The 21658-nt window shown below is 42.6% G+C and overlaps 1 protein-coding gene across 5 annotated transcripts in view; it reads right to left on the bottom strand.

Annotated features, from left to right (window-relative positions):
- BRPF3 (bromodomain and PHD finger containing 3) overlaps positions 1-16187 on the bottom strand; it is a 51450-nt gene extending 35263 nt beyond the window's left edge. For 3 of the 5 annotated variants that reach the window (XM_042462916.1, XM_042462914.1, XM_042462913.1), the window contains exons 1-2: positions 15733-16186; positions 524-1890 (exon numbers count right to left, since the gene is read on the bottom strand). In XM_042462916.1, the coding sequence (XP_042318850.1) occupies positions 524-1872 (1349 nt within the window). In that variant the 5' untranslated portion in view covers positions 1873-1890; positions 15733-16186. Of the gene's footprint in view, positions 1-523; positions 1891-15732 lie in introns of all 5 variants that reach the window. The other 2 variants (XM_042462915.1, XM_042462917.1) reach the window with 2 other exon arrangements.
- Between the last annotated feature and the right edge of the window lie 5471 nt (positions 16188-21658).

The following is a 21658-nucleotide window of genomic DNA, read 5'->3' on the forward strand; positions in this document are numbered from 1 at the left end:
ATATTTTTTTTCTAATTCAAGAATATATTTCAGAAGACTTTCAAGAGCACACCCTGCATATAAAGATATCTTTAAAAATCCTTTGCATATGAAGGCTGAGTAGCTACAACTGTGTCAGTCAAAATACACAGCATTTAAATACAGCTGATCAGTGCTGCCCAGACAGTCTAAGGGCCCGAACAGACAGGCCAAAATAAAGCTGCTTTGGGTCTCTTTGGAGGTATACTGTTTAAATGATGCATGCATCCTAAGAGGCCAGAAGCCATGCCAAAGCCTAAGGACTGGAGCACAGCTTTGGTGCAGCTTCTGGACTCTTAAGATTGTGTTTCATTTAAACAGCATACCTTCAAAGATACCTGAAGCAGCTTTATTTTGGCCTGTCTGTTTGGGCCCTAAATTAAACTAAGCCGTTGCTCAACTGGACACAGAGCAGAAAGGAAGCCATTTAAACAGAAAAGTGAAATATTAAGATTAATTCATGGATCAGCACAGGAACTGTGACCCAAACATTTGTACCACTTACCGGTAAGAGGGGATCTGTGTGACCATCAACAGAGGTGCAGAAGAACAACTTTCCCTCTTTATCTTCTGTTTCAACTTTACTTTGTTCTTATTTTTGGGAGTGCTCTCATCCACTGCCTCATTCTTTACAATGTCCTCCTCTCCTTCATGAACAGTAACTGTACGCCCTTTCTTCACAGTGCCAGGAGGAGAATGTGCCCCACAATAAGCAGTTTTGCGCACAGTAAATGTTGTACCATTTAGGCTGGTCTCCCTCATGGGCTCAATCTTCATGAAAAGACCAGCCCTCTGGGCACAGGTAACATGGAAAGCAGTGTAGCAGTTCACCTTGTGACACTGAATGGCTGCTCCCATGCCCTTCTGCTTACAAATGTAACATGTTAACTTCCAGCGAGCTGGTGGGATATTTTCTATCCCTTCAATGGGTTCCAGAAACACAGTGTTTGCAAAACAAACTTCTGGGATCCAGATGGCACAAACAACATGGGCCCAATGACCATCACTGGTCTGTTTGAAGGCACCACCTTTGTTTGGGCACAAAACACAATCAACAGGGCGGGAAGGGGACTGCAGGCAGCAGCGACAAAGCCACTGCCCCTCAGGAATGTAGGGGACTCCATAACATTCCTGATGAACAGCCAAGTTACAGATGTCACAAAACAAAATTACATTGCTGTTATGACACTCATCATCCATGCAAACACAACAAACAGCATCCTCATCTATCAAAGTCTGCTGGTTTCCATTGTTACGGCTCTCCACGTAGGACTCCTTCTCCAATCGATCCAGCAGCAATTCAAACGTTTCTGCAGAAATTGATCCATAACCATCATTCTTCCTCTTTTCATTGACCATGTCAAGCCAAGCCAAATCTTCCTCATCCATATCATATTCCACTTCAGCATCAACATCCTCAGGTAGTTTCTCAATGTACTGATAGTAGGCTGAAGGCAAGGGTGGAGCATCTTGCTGGCTAAAGGATTCTATCATACGAAAGCTGGGCTGTGGTAGATGGAAAGATGTCCCAGGAGAATGTTTTGTACATGTCTCCTTTTTTTTGTCTTTACATTGTGTTTTCTTGGATTTGGAAGGAAATAGTGGTTGTTCACTGTTTTCTTTGTTACTGTTGCATTCTGTGATGTCCTGGGCAGTCAACTCATCCTCCGTGATAATCTTTAGAGGATCATAGATACTGATGCGATGGAGACGCCCATCAATATCAACTTCCACTATTCGCTGAGCCTGGGCATATGTCAGAGTCTCCCGGGTGGGTGAACATTTCAAGCTGTATGGTGAAGGAGAACGTCTCCCTTCTAAGGTCTGCCGGGACCTCCTCCGAGGTTTCCTCATAGCAGCAACTCAGAAAACCTACAGAACAGTCCAAATAGAAGGTGGGGGAAGTTTAAATAGCAAAAAATGCTAACATGAGCTACATAGATTACAGTACAATAAAGGGCCTAACTCTATAACTGATTCATTGTGGAAACTGCATTTTAATGGATGGAGCTGACTGACGAACACAACTGTTTATCTGGAGAGTTGTTGTTACAGGGAAGGAAAAAATAAAATATTAAAGAAGAGTGCTAACAGTGAGAGTTAGATCACCTTTCTTTATTCAGATGTAATTAATGCATCTTTCAATACCTCAATCATGCATACAAGTTTTGATAATATTAATTTCTTATACTGAAATTTATTTTAAATATATGGATTGCTCAATTTAAAAACAGATCATTAACCATCTAACTATCCAATATATGTCTATACATGTACTGAACTCCATAGGGCTTACTCCCAGATAAGTCAATATATGACTGCAGCCAAAAAAAAGTCCTTTAAACAGTAGGTACTCATTAACATTTTTAAAAGTTTGAATATCAACCATTTGATGTATTCCCATTTTATTAAAATGTTTAAGGATGCTGCATATAGTGGTGAATTACAAAACAAAGATGACAAATATCTAATTGATAGCAGCTAGAAAACATAACTTTGAAAAAAATTGTTGTGGAAGCAAAGAAAATCTAACAAAAAAACAATGTTAGAAAAAAAGAAATGTACCAGAGAGAGAAATTACTTGAAAAGACTTAATGAAAAAAGATCTAATAGGAGAAACACTAAATCACATAAATTGGCTAAATGCAGCAGGGACTCAACATCATACCATCTCTCCTAACCAAGTAGGAGGACAAAATGCAAAAGAGTGCATGAATTCAGACTAAAAAGATAAATTTGAGCTAGGACCTTATCTTTTCATGCATGGTTGGGTGTGTGAAGTATCAAAGTAACAGCTAATTCTCCATGCCACAGTGAGTGTCATTTTGGCAGTAAAGGCAACCTAAAAATGCCTCAGATAAATAATAAATGAGCCCCACTTGCTACTGAAGTGTATAATGCAGTGCTTCTAAATAAAACTTGCACACACAAAGCTCTTTTCACCAAACACTAGGTTTGGCCCACTTGGAAAACAAACCATTTCAGATGCTCTGCCACATTTCCTACCACCACTGATACCATCCCAATGTCTGTGTGTAAGTTTGTCTACATGGGTAAATGTCTGTATCTGCAGGGTGCACCCAAACTAGCAGCACCATGTATGTTACCAAGCCTAAGCTCTAATCAATCAAACTCTGGAATTGCCTTTTCACTTATGAAAGAAAAAAAGAGTCAAAGAGTGAAAGTCTAAAACAGCAACCAGGGACGTAGCTAGGATTTTAGGAAGGGGGGAGGGGGTCCAGACTAAATGCCACCATTATAATGGGGCTTGAGTGCGGCGGCACAGCAGCACACACCATTCATTTTTCTAATGGAAGGGGGGGGGTCCGGACCCCAAGAACCCCCCCTTGGCTACGTCCCTGCAGCAACAAATTATCATATATATGTAACTATACGTCAAGAAATTTATGCCCCAAAGTTGATCCTAAAATCCTGGGTAGACTTATATTTGGGTCAACACACTAAGTTTATCACATGGGGCTTAAACCGCTCCCCAGCGCGTTCTAACGGGGGCGAGCAAGGAACGCGATGGGCACCGGATGGGGCCCAGAATGCGACTTTACCGCACGGGGGGCCGTCGCTGCTGCCGCCGCACATTCCCATCGCATCCCAATTCGGTTCCAGAGGGCGCCATTTCATTGGGACGCGATGGGGACGCGCGGCGGCAGCGGCGGCATCCCCCCATGCGGTAAAGTCGCGTTCTGGGCCCCATCGGGTGCCCATCGTGTTCCTTGCGCGCCCCCGCTCACCCCCGTTAGAACGCGCTGGGGAGCGGTTTAAGCCCCATGCGATAAACTTATAATACTTAGAAAGGTCCTGAAACAAGCAGGCCGCATGCCCCACTCTTGGTATCTTGAGGCACACTGTGTGTGTGTGTGTGCGAAATAGGTTCCCAGTCGATCTGCAAGGCTTCTTTTCCCATGGAAGAAACACCCCTTTTCCCTCCACTTGCTTCCCTTCTCAATCTGATGTTAAAACCTCTCCTCCAGCACCTGGGAATCGGTATTAGGAGGTTGGGAGAGGTCCAAAGAAGGAGAAGGAGGGATGGAACTGGTATTTTCCCCTTTGCATCCTTTGTTATATCCCCCTACGTTTTACCCTCGATTTATCCACAGGTCATATCAAAATCCATGACTTTGACCCTGAAACCTTCCCTCGACTTATACATGAGGTCAACTTGTACACGAGTCTATAAGATAGCTCTGGATAAGGATGAAATCCACTGGATGACCTTGGGTAAGCCACACTCTCTCAGCCTCATGGGAAGGCAATGGCAAACCTCCTCTGAATAAATCTTGTCAAGAAAACCCCATGAAATGCTTGTCTTAGGGTCACTGTAAGTTGGAAACAACTTGAAGGCACACAACAAGAATGGGATGGGGGGGAATGTCAGAACAGACTGCAGCCACATACATATGTACCAACTAAACCATTCTTGGTTCACTGATTTCAATATATCATCACTAATATTAGCCACAATTGCTGTAGTTGGATAAACAATAAGCCCAGTTTAGTTTTTTGTTTCATTTTAAAGCCTGTGAAGTAGATTAGTCTAAGGCCCTATACAGACCAGTAGAAAGTGCTGGCCTATGGGCAGAGTCAAGGCACAGCATCCTCATGCTGGATGCCCTAACCCTGCCCCCATGGCACCATTTTGACATGTGTCAGTCCAGATGGCACACGCCATCATGGCGCACCTCTGGTGCTACATCCACATGATGCAGTGCTGAAGAGACATCATAAAGTCATACTGCTGCTTTTTGCAGCTCCTTTTTGTGCTCTCCAGAGGCCGGATCAGGGCTGTGGCGTGAGGTTGCCAGGGATGGCTGCATGCCGCCCCTTAGGGACAATCTGTATAGCTCCTAAGTTAGTAACTTAACTCAAGTCTAGACAGCTAAGCATGTATTAAATATGAAATACTCAGGTTCAGACTTCTGAACTCTTCATCACTGCAAAATACTTTTCTAGAAGGGAGAAATAGTATCATGGATGTTACACTTTGCTAATGAGAATGGCCAGAGGGAAAAGAAAAAAGAGAAAATTCCCAGTGCTCACTTTTGCACAAAATCAATATACCAAATGTTATTCCAATGTTTGTTGCACAATGATTGGAAAAGGTGCCTTTTCAGTTACAGCACGGCCCTTCCTAGAACAAACTCCCTGGCACATTTTGTGTTTTCCTTACAGCTTACACAAAAATACACTTTTATTTGCCTAAGTAGGCCCTCCTACACAGATGTACACTAGTTAACTCTATCCACCTTGCCAGTTTCATTCCATTTTGTTGTTCTAATTTATGTTTATTTTCTTGTGATTTTAATAGTGATGATTTTATTTTTTTTTCCTTGTGCCAACCTGGCAGTTATAGTGAGAGGTAGCCTTCAAAAAATTCCTTCAAATAAATAAATAAGTCAGGGAAACACAGTAACAAAACACAGAAATGTATTAGAATAGGCAATGTGACTATTCTGCAAAACAGTTCCATCCTATTAGCTCAGCTGTATGGCAGGTCTGTGGCTTACATTATTCCACTGAAGTAAACACTGAGGCCCAAATTCAAGTATTAGTCCCAACTCTCCAAATAAGTAGTAAGTTGGTACGATGATAGTTACATAAACTTTATTGATTCAAAGGGTCTGTTCTCTGTGGGGATAGCAACTAGATTTAGGCTTCTGTAAAGATAATCTTTGAATGTTCCTTACTTAAGAAAACTCTATTAAATGCACAGGGTCGGCATAATTTGATAGGCAGCTTGAAGGCATATACACTTGGCTCTTAATTTTGTTAGCCATCAAGTACAGACCTAATTTTACATTGAAAAGCAAACAAAAATAATCCTTTGGACTTCAAGGAAAAAAGAACTACAAATGCCATTGTGGGCAATATACTGTGTGATTTAAAAAGAATGGTGCAAAACATTGTAACACCTTTACCTTTGCACCATTCTTTTTCAATCACCCTGTATTTAGTAGGACCAACCAAAATGTGTGCAAGTGTTTGAGTTCTTCAAAACCCGGCATCTGATTTTATGGTAAAGAAATAAGAGTGGGGAAAAGGGGAAATAACAGAAAGTTTTTTAAAAAATAGACCAGATGCTAGAACCATGCAGTCCACATTTAGTCTCGGTCTCAAATTGGATATAGATGATTGAATAAGTAAATGATAAGTGCTGTGGGTACCAGAATATCTCAAGGATTCTGAGATGAAGTATTGCTTGCATCTTACTGCACAGGCCATGTGTCTATACACTTTTAGCACAGCATAAATATATGCAAGCACAGTCAAGCTGGATATCATAATTGCCTCCATAAATATCCTATCTGAATTGTCCCTTTTAGTAAAATGTGTTCTTTCTCTATGGTTCTCATCAAGCAAGTTTCCCTCTGTCTGCTCAAAGAGTTGAAATAAATGACAAGGTGATGTTAAATGCATAATTGTTCATGTCTTTCAAAATAAATAACAACAAGGAAACCACAAGCAGGATTATTTCCCTTCCACACAGGCCACAGTTTTGCTCAAACAGGCTGCTATAGGGACTAATCTGAAAAGCAAAATGTATTTAATGACTTCATGCCATGCCTGATTTAAGTGTGCATGGCAGGAGGCCAGAAAGATGTAGTCCTCTACTGCATGCCTTATCATCTGAGTTACTATCTTTCTGTCATAGTCTTATCACAACTGGATGTTATGGTCCAAACAAAAAGTCACCGCTGCCCACCATTTCAGGATGCTCTGATCAGCTTACAGGCCAACCCTGGTTTATGTATTGCTGTTAGTATGCTGTGACTGGGTACAAAGTCAGTCATACCTCAACAGAGGTAAAATACTTGTTTATAAATAAATAGAAGAAAGTAGAGACATGCCTCAAGGAGCTCAATAAATAGTTGTTTTATTAATATTAAACCCAACACATCGTAGCCTGTGTGTACTCTTAAGGCTTTCTTAGGGTCTATATAAAATCATGAAAGGACAACACATAAATACACAATCCCACATTACGTAAGATCATTCTTACATTGGTACAGTACATTACCTATAGCCTGTACATATGCATTTAAAATTAAAGTTCAAAATTTCTGGACTACGAATTCTCAAATCATTTACTGGACATGGCTGAATGTTTCTTTGGCCTGTTACAGACAGCCAAAATAAAGCTGCTTCGAGTCACAATGGAGGTATGGTGTTTCAATGATGCATGCGTCCTAAGAGTCCAGAAGCCACACCAAAGCCACGCTCCAGTCCTTAGGGATGGAGCATGACTTTGGTGTGACTTCTGGACTCTCAGGACACATGTATCATTGAAACACCATACCTCCACTGTGACTCGAAGCAGCTTTATTTTGGCTGTCTGTAACAGGCCTTTATAACTTATAAGCAGTTGGTATAAAAACAGATATCAATGTAATAAAGAGTTTATTTAATGTGATATTTGAATGCTATCCTTTTATGATTATGAAGAAAGCTTTCAGAGTACACACAGGCTGAAACGTGCCAGCCTTTTTTTTTAACCAGTGTGTACTGAGTATCTTGAAATGTGTCTCCAGTTTCTTATGCAGATTCCATTGGATGCTCCCTAGTTTCTATGTCTCTTGTTCATAAATAAACTGAAATAGCTGTTACAGAAACATCTGGGCTGTCTACTTTAGTTCTCTTTCATTTAAATTAAAATAAATCTGAAACAATACCTCTGGACCATCTTGCTTTTCAGAAAAGGACATTAAAAAATTGACACAATGGACAACTAGGGAATATCTGTAGTGTTGCAATTCTATAGCCACTTAACTGATTTCCACTGAACCCAATGCTACTTACTTCTGAATGACAGACAAGTGTAGTGTACTGTTTTGTACTGTTAACAAAAAATGAAGGATGTAAAATTGTGCTGTCTCTGCTCTCTCTTAGGGATGAAATAAAATAGCCTGAACTGAATTTATAAGATGAAGAAAAGAAACTACAAATTCTGCGCATTTAGCAGGGGATTTTTGTTTTTAACTACAACTGTACTCCTACATCACACCAGCACTCTGACATACAGCATTGAGTAGGGCGATACTTCTCCTGATATAGAGATAAGCGGCTGGAAAAGCTTCAGCTGCTTCACTTCTCCATGTTAGACTGCTATAAAGGCTCACGAGAAGGACCAGTAAAAAACCATACAATTTTAACAATAATGGTGTGAAAAACATAAATGTAAGAATATGTACTCCTTCACTGGTAGTGAGGCACCATAGTAAGATACCATCAGCTAGGAGTTAAGAGTGTCACAGGTATGTATTTGGACACAGCTGGGACATAATTAGAGAACTACACAAAAAACTAACATGAAAGCGTGAAACAGCACAGCCTCTCACAACTTTTGAAAACATTTTTTTTTCTTTTTATGAAAGGGTGGCATTAATTTAAATGTTTCACCATATCCTGATTCAAATTTATGGCACATGTTTGCAAAAATGAATTTTGGGGTTTTTAAAGCATTAACAATCAATTTATGGGAGACTGGGAATCAAAAATAGTTTTGCAAAATTTTAATCAGTGTTGGTGAAACATTTCATTTAATTCCAGTAATTAACAGAAGAAAATGTTTTTCATATACTGGGAGATGCAGCACTTAATTCTTTGAACTTCGTTATATTTTTTGGTTGGTTCTTTAGATTATGCTGCAGCTATACATAATGTGATAGCTTTCTCTAAGATGGGATGGGCAACTTTGAGGAGCCAATTTTTATAGTTAAAGCAACTTGTTCAAGGATAAAAATAAAAGGGAAAAATGTTTGATCAGAGAAAAAACAACAGGTTTTCTTTTCTTTTTGAGTTTTATATAGTTTGTATGTACATGATAAATTTCACCTGGTTTGATTGAATTTGATATGGTTTGTTGACTTACTGTAATACATTTGACCTTTTGTATCTACAGATTCCTTATCCACAGGTTCAACCATCCACGGCTTGAAAATATTTTTAAAATACAGTACACCCTTGCGTTACACAGGGGATCCATTCCAGTCCCCTCCACGTAAGACAAATAGTGCATATGCTCAAATCCCATTGATGTGCGGCGCAGTGCATGCACTACGGGGCGCCATTGCAACCCCGTGTGCGACTTTCAGCGTAAGCTGAAAGCTGCGTAAAAGGTGCCTGTGTATAATGCGGGTGCACTGTATATAAATACTAGAAAACAAACCTTCATTGTGCCATTTTATACAAGGGACACCATTTTACTATGCCATGGTATTTAATGGGACTTGAGTATCCACAGATTTTGGTATCCATGGTGGTCCAAGGTGGTCATGGAACCAAACCTCAGCACATACCAAGGGCCCACTGTAAATATCTTACTTTGAACATGACATCACTGTAATCGCCTTTTACGCAGCTTTCAGCTTATGCTGAAAGCCACGTGATGGGGTTGCAATGGCACACACATCACGCCGCATGTCATGCACGAGCCCCATTATTTTCAAAGGGGGTCAAGCATACGCACTAATGCAAGGGTGCACTATATGGGGAAATGTTCAATGCTCCCTCTGATCAGCTTTCCTGGGATCAGTTCCAGTTGTTCCAGCCTGATCACATGGACAAGTCACTTACTTCATCCCACTAAGCCTGGTCTTTGCCCATCTTGGCTGATAAGATCAAACAGAGGTGGACTCATCAGTAGTCTCTCTTCCAAAGGCTGTAGTGTGCCTTCTCCTGAAGAGAACTTTCCTAGACTGATGTGTGTGAGATCTGCCATTCCAATCCTAAAAAATGGGGGGGGGGGGCATTGCTCAAGCATGTAATAGATAAGCAACTGCAGATGTGCTTGAGGGAAACAATTTACCTGGACCCATTTTAATCTGGTTTCAGGCCAGGGTAAGGTAATGAGACAGCTTAAGTCACCCTGACTGACAATGTACTTCAAGTGAAAGACAAAGAGCATGCTGCCCTGTTGATTCTCCTGAATCCGTCAATAGTTTTTGATACCATTGTGTATGATATCCTGCTGACACAGTTATCCAGAATGGCAGTAAGAGGCACTGTGCCACAGTGGTTCCAGTCCTATCTACAAAGCTGGTCAGAGAGTGGTATGAGGATTCCTGATCAGCCTCAAGCCTGTGGGATGCCACCAGGAGCCCTGGTGGTGCAGTGGTTAAATGTCTGTATAGTAGCCACAAAGTTGTGAGTTTGCTCTTGAGGGGCTCCAAGGTTAACTCAGCCTTTCATAGCTTCATAGGTTGGTAAAATGAGTATCCAGCGTGTTGGGGGCAATTGGCGTACAGATTATAAACCACTTAGAGAGTGCCAAATTCACTCTAAAGTGGTAGAGAAACGTAAATGCTAATGCTATTGCTTTTTATCTCACATGCAGTTTCTCTATGAAGCTGCTAAGTGAGATCATTGAGATTATCTACCCTTGTATACTGAGGACATTCATCTCTATTCCTTACGCTTATATCCTTGCCATCAGAATCAAGAGGGTCTGTGCAGATGTTGGACAAGTGCTTTCCTGTCGTAATGAATCATAGAATCATAGAGTTGAAGGAGCCCTCAAGGGCCATCAAATCCAACCCCCTACCATGCAGGAATATACAATGTGGATGAGAGCAAATAAAGATGAATCCTGATATGATGCATCCATCAGGATCTGTGAATTGGTCTTTCATGGATCCAGGAACTGGCTGGTTAGCTGCCCCAGATGATGCTGCACTCTCCCTGAAAGAGTATGTATGAAGCATGGGAGTATTCCTGGATCCATCTCTTTCACTGGTGGCCCAGCTGGATTCTATGGCTCAGATTGCTTGATGCCAGTTTTGCCTGATCCACCAGCTAGAGATAGCCTTGTCACAGTAATTCATGTTAAGACTATGTAGGACTGCCCTTGAAGACGAAACTGCATGCAGCCAGTGCAAAACATAGCAACTACAGTAGACTGTTGACCAGAACTTTTAATAGAAACCATTTAACATTAGTCTTTAAAAAGTGGCACTGACTGCCAATTCAATTCCAGTCAGAAATCAAGGTCCTAGTGACAACATTCAAAACCCCAAATGGTGTGAGACCTCAATACCTGAAGATGTGCCTCTCCATTTATACACTTTCTTGAAGATTGAAATCTGTAGCCCACTGGTAGGTGCAATATAATGTGGTAGGACATAGTATAGGGCCTTCTCTGCTGTAATATTTTGGTTCCAGAATACTATCCCCTTACAGGCCTGATTACCATCAAAACTGTTTTCATTCAGGTGCCAAGTAACAACATGGCTGCTTTTGAAATCCACTGAAGTTGAATTGATATCATTCAAATAAATACATAGTCTTTAAGTGAAATCGACCTGTTCTATCATGTTTAATGCAGTTCTAACCTGTTGAAATACATTTTAATAAATACATTAATAAGTTAAAAGGAAAAGGAAAACACTAGAAAAGACAACTCACCCCCCCCCCAAAAAACAAGTCTGATCTGGGGGAATATAATTCTTCCCATTCCTATTATAGGTGATGCTCACTTAAATACAATGCCTAACTGCCAGTGAAGGAGTCAACTGTGATACAAAGTATGCTTCAAGAAAAGTGACCCCCTCCCCACCCCTGTCCTTTAAATACATATACTGTATTACCCATTTTTGACTGGTATTTCTGGCTATCTAGAACTGACAGGGCCGGCTCTAGGTATTTTGCCACCCTAGGCGAGAAATATTTTGGCGCCCCCTGAGAGCAACAAGCAGGGGACCCAGAGGAGAGTGAAGGGTGCTTGGCGTGTACACACACAGCCAGGCACTCTTCCCTCCCTCACTGGGTCTCCTGTTTTTTGCTCTCCATGGAGAGCAAAAGGTAGGAGGCCCAGGGGAGAGCAAGTGGCGTCTTTGGGCGCTACTTGCCCTCCTGCTGGCCATGCCACCTTTTGCTCTTTGCAAAGCAAAAGGGGGCAGGGGCAGGGGAGGGCAGAGGGTGCTTGGCTGGGGCGCGCTCGTGTGTGGAGCCCAGCCAATCCCAGGGCACCACTCGCCCTCCTGCTGGCCCTGCCCCCATTGCTCTTTGCAGAGCAAAAGGAGGCAGGGCCAGGGGAGGGCGGAGGGCGGTTGGCTGGGGTGCGCGTGGGCGTGGAGCCCAGCCAATCCCAGGGCGCCACTCGCTCTCCTGCTGGCCCGGCTCCTTTTTGATCTTTGCAAAGAGCAATAGCAGGCAGGGCCAGCAGGAGCACGAGTGGCACCCCAGGGATTGGCGCACGCTCTTTCCGTGCCGTGCCAGTGCCGCCCCTAAACCTTTGGCGCTTTAGGCAGCTGCCTAGGTCGCCTATATGGACAGGCCGGCCCTGAGAACTGAGGACTGTATCTTAGGACGCTCTAAAGGAATCAGCTGATGCAACTATCTTAGTACAGTGGACCCTTCTCATCCATAGGGTTTGGTTCCAGGGCTCTGCTTGGATGGGGAAAAAATTCAAACGGTGGCACCCCATACTATTCAGTGGTGACAACATGTGTGTATCCTCACCAGCAATGTGGCAGCCCACCATTATAGAGGGTCCACTGTAAATATATCAGTACTAGTATGCACCAATAGGTACTCCCACTGATTTATGGTTTGGGGTTTTTTGTTGTGTATACTGGGATGTTCCTGCAGAAGCAATGTTCTTGTTTACTTTGTTTCTTGTATAATTTTTAATTATAGAAGCCTGTTTGTGACTGTAATATAGTTTAATCCATGATTACCATGTCAAAATATAATATACAGCAATGCATATTAGCACTTCCTTACTTTTCAACAATCAAATAATTCTAACCTTAAGCTAATTTAGCACCTACTGGAGTTTATAACTGTAAAGTTAATTCATGGTTCACAAAGACAAACTGCTTATTTTGTGTTACTTTCCTTATGGCCCTCCTCTCCTGTTATACAATGTCACATTTCTTACATGTGTGCACTATAGCAAATAACATTTGTGGAGCACATACATTTCCTTGGATGTGTTAAAGCACCTCCCCTGCAGTCTACATCCAATGCCACTACATTTCAATATTTTTTTTCCTTTGGTGCCCTTACTTTTCCTCCATCCTTTCCAAGATCTGTCTCCGTCTATTTCTTCTTTTGCCAGTTATCAACAGGTCAGACGCCAGCAGCACCATCACCATGTTTCTCAACTTGCCAGGCACTATCAGTTAGCAAGAGCACATACCACTTTTTTCTGCTGAAATGTAGTGAAATTTCTAATCTATCAAATACTCAGTTATACAGCACAGTAACTACATTTTTTTCTATCTGTAAGGCTCTTGACTGCACATACTATCCACCATTTATATACTGTACTGAATCAAAGACTGTACACACAAAGGCTGTACATGCAAAACAATAAAGTTATTTTCAATATGCTGATTGAAGATCTCTGAATCTCATCTTATCAGGACACACCCTCAGTTTGGCTAGAATTAAAAATTCAAACAAGCTGATTGAATCTAAAAGTTCAGTTAGACAATTCTGGAGAAAGAGGCTTGACAAAAAGGACAGAAGTTGATAAATTTTGCTAAGACACAGATAATTTGAGAGGTGAACTCCGAAATTTTTTTACAATGCTTAATTAAGATCAGAAGGGAGACAGGAAATTGGACAAAGCAGGGACCTGATGAAATAGTGAAATAATGGGTAGTCCAAAGACCATGGACTCAAGAAAATGGGTCAAAGAGAAAGCAGGACTTGAGAAAGAAGGGCTCTACTGTCTCAGCAGGAAGAAAGTGCTTTCTGTATGGCTACTACACAGATTTTATTTATTAACCCTGACAGGAGAAATCCGCTAGTTGAAACTTCTGCTTTATTTTTCAGCATTATGACTAAAGTCCAAAACGTACTGCAGAAATAATCCAGTTTGAAACCCCTTTAAATGCCCTGGCGCAGTGCTAGGGAATCCTGGGAATTTTAGTTTGTTGTGGCACCAGAGCTCTCTCTGAAAGAGGTTAAATATCTCACAAAACTACAGTTCCCAGAATTCCCTAGCCAGGGTTGCTAAAGCAGTCTCAAAGGGAAATCAGCACCAAGGCAAGAAACACTGAGCTGAATTTCAAAATGATTTGACTGAGCCACTCAGTGCTTTGGCTGTCAACCTCTTGTGTGCATTCAGTTAGATGACATTAATTCTACAATGTGAGGACAGAAACCTGCCACATGAAAACGATGCTACAAACAGTAGATGCATTATGCTTTCTTTGTGGTGCTGTAAACTTTGGTAGTTTGAACGTTGAACTACAGCTCTGGAGACCAGAGTTGGATTCCTGGCTCAGCCTCAAAACCCACTGAGTTACCTTGAGTAAGTTGCACTCTCTCAGCTTCAGGGGAAGGCAATAGCAAAAACATCCCCTGAACAAATCTTGCCAAGAAAACCCCATAATAGTGTTGCCTTATGATACCATAATGATGACAGAAAGCATCACAGACTTGGAACGGCTAATAAGGTCAAGGATGAAAGTGCGCAAAGACAGAATTAGTGCTGAACATAAACAAAACAAAAATTATGACCACAGTAGAGATACAAAAATTCAATCTAGACAATGAGGAAATCAACATAAAGAATTCCCATACTTAGAAACAAATATAGACAAGTTGACTTCAGTTAGGAAATAAGAAGATTGGGAATGACAGGGGCAGCTATGAAAGAACTAGAAAAACTACTGAAGAAGAGTAAAGATATGCAACTGAGCAGAAAAGTTAAGAATTTCCAAGCCATGATATTCCTATCACTATGGACCCTGATCCAGTGTGATCTGTGTCTATGCCAGGGGTCAGGCCAGAACAAGTGACCTCCCTCTCTGCCAAAAAAGCCTCAGATTGTGGGCAGCAGTTTTGTGTTTCTTATGTCAACTTTTGTGGTAAACATTGGGGCCTGAGCTGGGCGTTGCAAGCCTTTATTTCGAGGGTTGACGACGGCATGGGAGTCTCCAGGATATACTGCATCCACACTGTAGAAATAGTCAGGTCTGGCACCAGTTTAAGCGCCCTGGCTCAGTGCTGTGGAATTCTGGGAATGGTAGTTGGTTTTGTGGCGTGCCACAACCAACTACCATTCCCAGAATTCCACAGCACTGAGCCAGGGCGCTTAAACTGGTGCCAGACCCGACTATTTCCTCAACGAAGATTAAGAGAGGGAAGCAAAAAACAAACTAGGCCTCTCCACAGAATGTCAGGCTTCAGGCCCTCGTCACGTGACCAGGCCTGAGGGACTTGAGCAGCCCCACTTTCCCTAAAGCAAAAGCAGGCCTAGGGCCTACATTTCCCCAACATCAACAACAACGCAGCCCCCTCCTCAACACGGAGGGAGCCATCCCTCGACTAAATTAATTACACGGCAGGTAAAAAAAGAGGCAACCAGTGTTCAACCCTTCCCCTCTCCCTATTGGGCGAAGGAGCCGTCCATCACCGCCAGCGCGAGGGAGGAGAGGCGGGACGCCTGGAGGGCTGGGCCAATGGGGGCGAAGAAGGTGGGCGTGGCCAAGGGCTCCCGGGGATGAGAGGGGGAGACAAGATGGCGGAGCTCGGTCTCGCCGTCCTTCATTTAGGCTCCCTTTTTTATTTGCCTCCGTCTCGAGGCGCCTTGAAGGAGCGCGGCCTGGGAGCTCGAAGAGCGCCGGGTTAACACAGTCCCGTCCCTAAGCCCTTCCTGCCCAGCCCGGCCACCTTCCCACGACCCCGGGGCCATGTCCGAGGGAAAGAGGGAGGAAAGGAGGAGAAGGCGAGGAGGGCTGTACTTGCCTGGGCCGCTTCCTGGCGCTCCACGGCGGCGGCGGCGCGGGTTCTTCCTCGGGGCGGCGGGGCTGGCTCGGTGGCCGGGGGGAGGGGGGACAAGATGTCGGCTCAGCCCGCTCAGTAGCCGCCTCAGCGCCGCCCCCTCATCCCCGCCGCCGCCAAGGCTCCCAGCCCACTCCGTTTTCGGCGAGGGAGGGAGCGAGGGAAGGAAGGAAGGAAGGCAAAATGGTGGCCAAACGATGGAAGGGAAGAGAGGCAGAGAGAGGGAAAGGGAAGGAGGGGGAGAAGAAGGAGGCGGCGGCGGCGGCGAGGGAAGGGGCTGCTTCTGCTTCTCCTGCTGCCTCTTTCCCTTCCAGTCACTCCTCCCTCCCTGGACACAAGTCTTCCTGGAGGCCTGGGGGGCAATGGTCGCTCGAAGGGGGCTGGAGTGGAGAGAGAGGCTCAGGAGGAGGCCCGTCGGTGGATACTCCCCAAGCAGGGGACTGGGGGCTGACCTTAGCCCTGGCCAGAGAAAGGAGAGGGGGCCTAGTGGCTGGACACTAGTTAAGAGCGCTCCCACAGAGGCTACAGAGAGAGAGAGGTCGTGTAGCACCTTTGAGACTCACTGGAAGAAAGAAAAAGGGGCAGCCTGAGCTTTCCTAGGCTTCAGACTACTTCCTCAGATGCATTTAGTTGAGTGGAAACCAGGGACAGATATAGATATAGATATAGATACCATTGGTATGTGAGAATGTCAATTCAAGTTCAAAATCCTAGACTTCAGTCTTCTTCAGATGCATTAAGTGGAGTGGAAAACAGGGACAGATATATGTGCCATTGGTATATGAGAATATCAGTTCAATTTCAAAATCCTAGACTTCAATGTACTTCCTCAGATGCACTTAATGGAGTGGAAACTGGAATGTTTCTGCAGTGGTTCGGACCAAAGAAGGTGAGCCCCCTTCTCTCAGAGGGGAGAATGTCCCACTGTGGAAGAATTCAAAGACATAGCTGTCTTCGTCTGTAGAATCAGTACATAGAGAGGTCTTGTAGCACCTTGGAGACTCACTGAAAGAAAGAAAATGGGCAGCATGAGCTTTGCTAGACTTCAGTCTACTTCCTTAGATGCATTTAGTGGAATAAATTGCTCAGATGCATTTTTCTTCTAGAACATAGCCACATAGTTTGAAAAACCCACAAAAAAACTATGAATGCCAGCCATGAAAGCCTTCAGTTTCACATTGAGTTGACATTCTCACACCAATGGCATATATATATATATATATATATATATATATATATATATATATATATATCTGTGCCTGGCTTCCACTCCACCAAATGCATCTGAGGAAGTAGAGTGAAGTCTATGAAAACTCATGCTGCCAACTTCTTTCAAAGGTGCTACAAGATCTCTCATACTGATTCTACAGACTAACACAGCTATCTCTTTGAATTCTTCCACATTAGGACACCGTCTAAGTGTGATGGACTCACCTTCTTTGGTCCAAAACACACTGCAGAAACAATCCAGTTTGAGATCACTTAACTGCCCTGGGTCAGTGCTAGGGCATCCTGGGGATTGTCATTTATTGTGGCACCAGAGCTGTCTGACAGAGAAAGCTAAATGTCTCACAAAACTACAGTTCCCAGAATTCCCTAGCATTGGGCCAAGGCAGTTAAAGCAGTCTCAAAACTGGATTATTTCTGCAGTGTGTTTTGAACCTTAGTCTGTAGAATCAGTATGCAGAGAGATCTTGTAGGACCTTTGAGACTTAACTAAAAGAAGTTGGCAGCATGAGCTTTCCTAAACTAGGAATCTGAGGAAGTAGACTTTAGGAAAGTTCATGCTGCAAACTTTTCCTTTCGGTTAAGTCTCAAAGGTGCTACAAGATATCTCTACTCACTTGTTTTGCCCTATGTTCATCTATACCCCTCAGCACAGGCTAGTCCCTTTACAAAACTGAATCTGCCCTTCATTCCTTTCACAAAAGACCAGTTTCCTATGCCTTTATGCACAAGACCGTTAAAACTGGATCTGCAACTTCATTTCCATACACAAAGGATTTGTAATTTGAATTGACATCCTCACAAACCAGTGTCATATATATGTCCTTGCCTGGCTTCCACTCCACCAAATGTATCTGAGGAAGTAGACTGAAGTCTACAAAAGCTCATGCTGCCAATTTATTTCAGTTAATCTCAAAAGTGCTACAAGATCTCTGCGTTTTGTGAGACTGTTAGCCTTCTCTATCAGAGAGCTCTCATGCCACAATGAACTACAGTTCCAAGAAGTCCCTAGCACTGAGCCAGGGGACTTAGTGGTCTTAAACTGGATTGCTTCTGCAATGTGTTTTCAATCTTTGAAGGTTTTCAAACAGGCTGGATGTCCATCTATCGGAGGTGCTTTAATTGCATATTCTTGCATGCCAAGGAGGTGGACTGAATACCCCTTGAGGTCTCTTCCAACTCTATGACTGGGTCCTGCTTAGAAGATCATCCTGAGATGGGAAGAAAGGGGCACCCCACCCACACACAATTGTCTCATTTGGGACAAAAGGCACAGCAATGGGTTTATGGCTTACCCTCAAGGTGACCAGAGGTCTTCCTCACCACAAAATGGAGGGGCTTAAAAAAATGGGAGGGCAAAGGAAAAGCTCAAAACACATACTTCTAAAAATGGAACAAAATGGAGGAGATTTTGGAACAACTGGACAGAAGGCTGAAATGGAGGATAGGTCCTGGAAAAGGAGGATGTCTGGTCACCCTGAACTTGAGGCCTTGATCTCCCTCCTGTATGTAATCTTTGTAGAAGTCTATGATGATTTGTCCCATGTTAAGCCTTTTAGCATGTGTGGAAAGTGATTTGAGTGTTGGACTAAGATTCTGGAAAGCAGGGTTTGAATGCCCGCTCAGCCATGAAAACTCACTGGGTGATTTTGGCCAAGTCACATGCTCTCAGCCGGATGGCAGTGGCACCCCCTCCCCCATGAAGAAGCTTGCTACGAAGACCCCATGGTATGTTCAACTTGGGATCACCAGTACACAACACACACAAAAAGTTCTTGTAGCATCTTTGAGACCAACTGAAGGAAGGTGTAGCAAGTCTATGCTACAATTTCATTTGCAGTTACTCTCAAAGGTGCTACAGGATCCCTTTCCATACTGATATTCTATCTAGACTAACACAGCTATATCTCTGAATCTAGTGTGAGTGTCTCTGCAGGCACATGCATTAAGTGTTTGTGGCCTGCAAATAATGGGTTTTGGGGTATGAGCTATACATTGGCATGGAGTCATGAGAGTCATTGGCAATCTTGTATGAAATTGGCCAACTCAAACATGAAGTGATGAACTTGTGTCATAATCTGTGTCAGTTCAGGTAAAAGCTCATATTATTTATTATTAACCTTTATGAAGCGCTGTACATACAATCTTTTCAATTAGACGGTTCCCTGCCCTCCTGTGTAGGTTTTCCATTTCAGCTCTTAACCATTACAGTCTGGCCTTACAAACATAGCGGACATCTTTGTCTCCCTTTGCTACTCTGGCAGTAAACAAGCCACACACATCACACACTTACCAAATAGGGGATAAATAGTGGTGTTCAGAAAATGGGCTGGCTTGAGTTGTGTCCTCAAAATAATGCCTGATCATGTCACACTATTATTTTCAGATTACAACCTATTTCTGGTTTGCTAAGCAGCTGCCTAAATACTCTGAAAGCACCAGATCCCATCTAATATTTAAAGCTATGTAGGGTCAGTCCTGGTTAGTACTTAGATGGGAGACCACCAATGAATAACAAATGCTGTTGGCTATATTTCAGAGGAAGGAACTGGCAAAACCACATATTGAGTGTTGCTTGCCTAAGAAAACCCTATGAAATGCATGGGGTCACCTCAAATGGACAGGTGGCTTGAAGGCACATAAGCAAAGGGCTAAACAACGAACAGGAGTAGCTGCTGTGCAAGCATGTCAAGACCTGTCCCACATGAGCTGGCTTCTGCTAAGTAGAATGTAAATGAAATCCCTTGCAGACCTTGAGATAACCTAATTCCAAGAAGTTTCAATACATTCAGGAGACATTATGGTTTGTCAATGTTAGCAGTTTAATGAGATTTTTTTTTTCAGAAGAGGCAATAAGAAAACCTAATAATACATATTACATGAAAAGCAGATGGAAAGGTTATAACTTTGTCCTTTAGTATACAATATTGAGTAATATGATCAGTGGCACTTCCCTGATAAAGATATAAGGCTTCATATGGATTCTCGTACCTTTATACTAAAGGGCAGTAGAGATACTGCTTTGTTGATGTCTTTCTCAAAATATCTGTGGGTAAAGTGCTTGGGGCTTGTACTTCCCAAATGATAGATGTATGCAAAGGTAGCAAAGACACTTCATTTCAGTTAATTGGCTGTACTAAGAAGTTTATTTCACAATTACATATAGCAGCCATAAGGTGGTAGTTAAAAACTTGATTCTGTGAGACTTTTGGAAAAAGTTAAATTACCTGAAAGTGGAGATGAACTGCTCATTTTAAAAAATGATAAAGCTCTGAGTTTTGGTATTTGAAGATAGCAATATCAAGAATTTGTTTAGCCCTGCAGGCTGGGAGGTTCATTTACACTTGGCACATTCTGTCCCATTTGCCTCAAATTGGTTCCTAAAATTCATCCACTCAATTTCTGGCAGAGCATCCAAAGTAAATTACACGTAAAAACTTTTGCAGAAACAGTGATAGGATCTTGGAGTATATAGGACTGGATTGATTTGTGTATATTGGAGTGGGGAGGGGGGCTCAGCAGGAACATCATGGGCAAACACTTCAAGTATTCGTGCAATTATGGTCAGTATATGTACACAAAATTGCATCCAGATTTATATGTAGTTAGTTTTTCTCTGCTGGTACAGTACTATGTTTTGTAACCTTTCAGAATAAGTTGTGTTTTTTATTGTTGTTGTTGTGTGCCTTCAAGTTGTTCCCGATTTATTGGCAAGATTTGTTAGAAGAGTTTTGCCATTGCCTTCCTCTGAGGCTGAGAGCATGTGACTTGCCCAAGGTCACCCAGTGGAAAGTATAACAGAGCCAGGAATCGAACCCTGGTCTCCCAAGTTATGGTCCAACACTGAAACCACTACCCCATAATGGCTTTCTGCTTTTTCATATCCTGTGATATATAAATATACAGTAGAAAGTTTCCAGTGCAGCAACATTATTTTTAAAAAGCTAAAATAAACTATATTCTGTATTGTAAAATATGGGAAGATAAGATCCTTGGTGTTGACCCTTGAAAGCAAAATAAAGGTACTTTCACATGGACATAACATGGTTTTCTCGTTGCAGTTTTCTAACTCTAACCAAGTATATTTCCACATAATGGAATAGGGCAGCACTAGCCAATATTGAGTTTTTTGTTTAATGGAATTGTGCCCTCATGTTAGTAGTCAGCCTCAAAACAGTCTTGCACAAGCAGTTTAAACTTGGTAAAACTTTAAAAGTTGGTAACTGTGTTGCAGAACACGACTGATGGGGCTTTTCTCTCAATATTCCATCGACCAGCACCCTATTTGTGCCATTGGCTATAATGTTCTTTCTTTCCTGGAAACTCAGGATCAGAAGTGGTCCATGGAGCACCACTATGAGTAGCGTTGTAGGAACCTATGAAATGCCTAGTGGGGAAGGCATAGGAACCATCCAGTGGGTGTGAAAGCATTGCAAGAGCCAGTCTCAGTGCAAAATATTTCCAGTCTTGTAATACATAAAGTAAAGGAGCTGCTGAGTTCCTTGTAAGAGATCAGGAGTCCTGCCAGGTTTATGACAAGAAAATAGGTGCCTGTCCACTTAGTATTTTAATGACTGAAGTAATCTGCAGCTTTTCTGATTCAGTGGTTGCTGTTACCACATCTAAATTCTGGAGGAAACTTCACTTTCTATGTCACTCAGCT

This window comes from Sceloporus undulatus, chromosome 4, assembly GCF_019175285.1.
Source record: "Sceloporus undulatus isolate JIND9_A2432 ecotype Alabama chromosome 4, SceUnd_v1.1, whole genome shotgun sequence".
Taxonomy (NCBI): Eukaryota; Metazoa; Chordata; class Lepidosauria; order Squamata; family Phrynosomatidae; genus Sceloporus; species Sceloporus undulatus.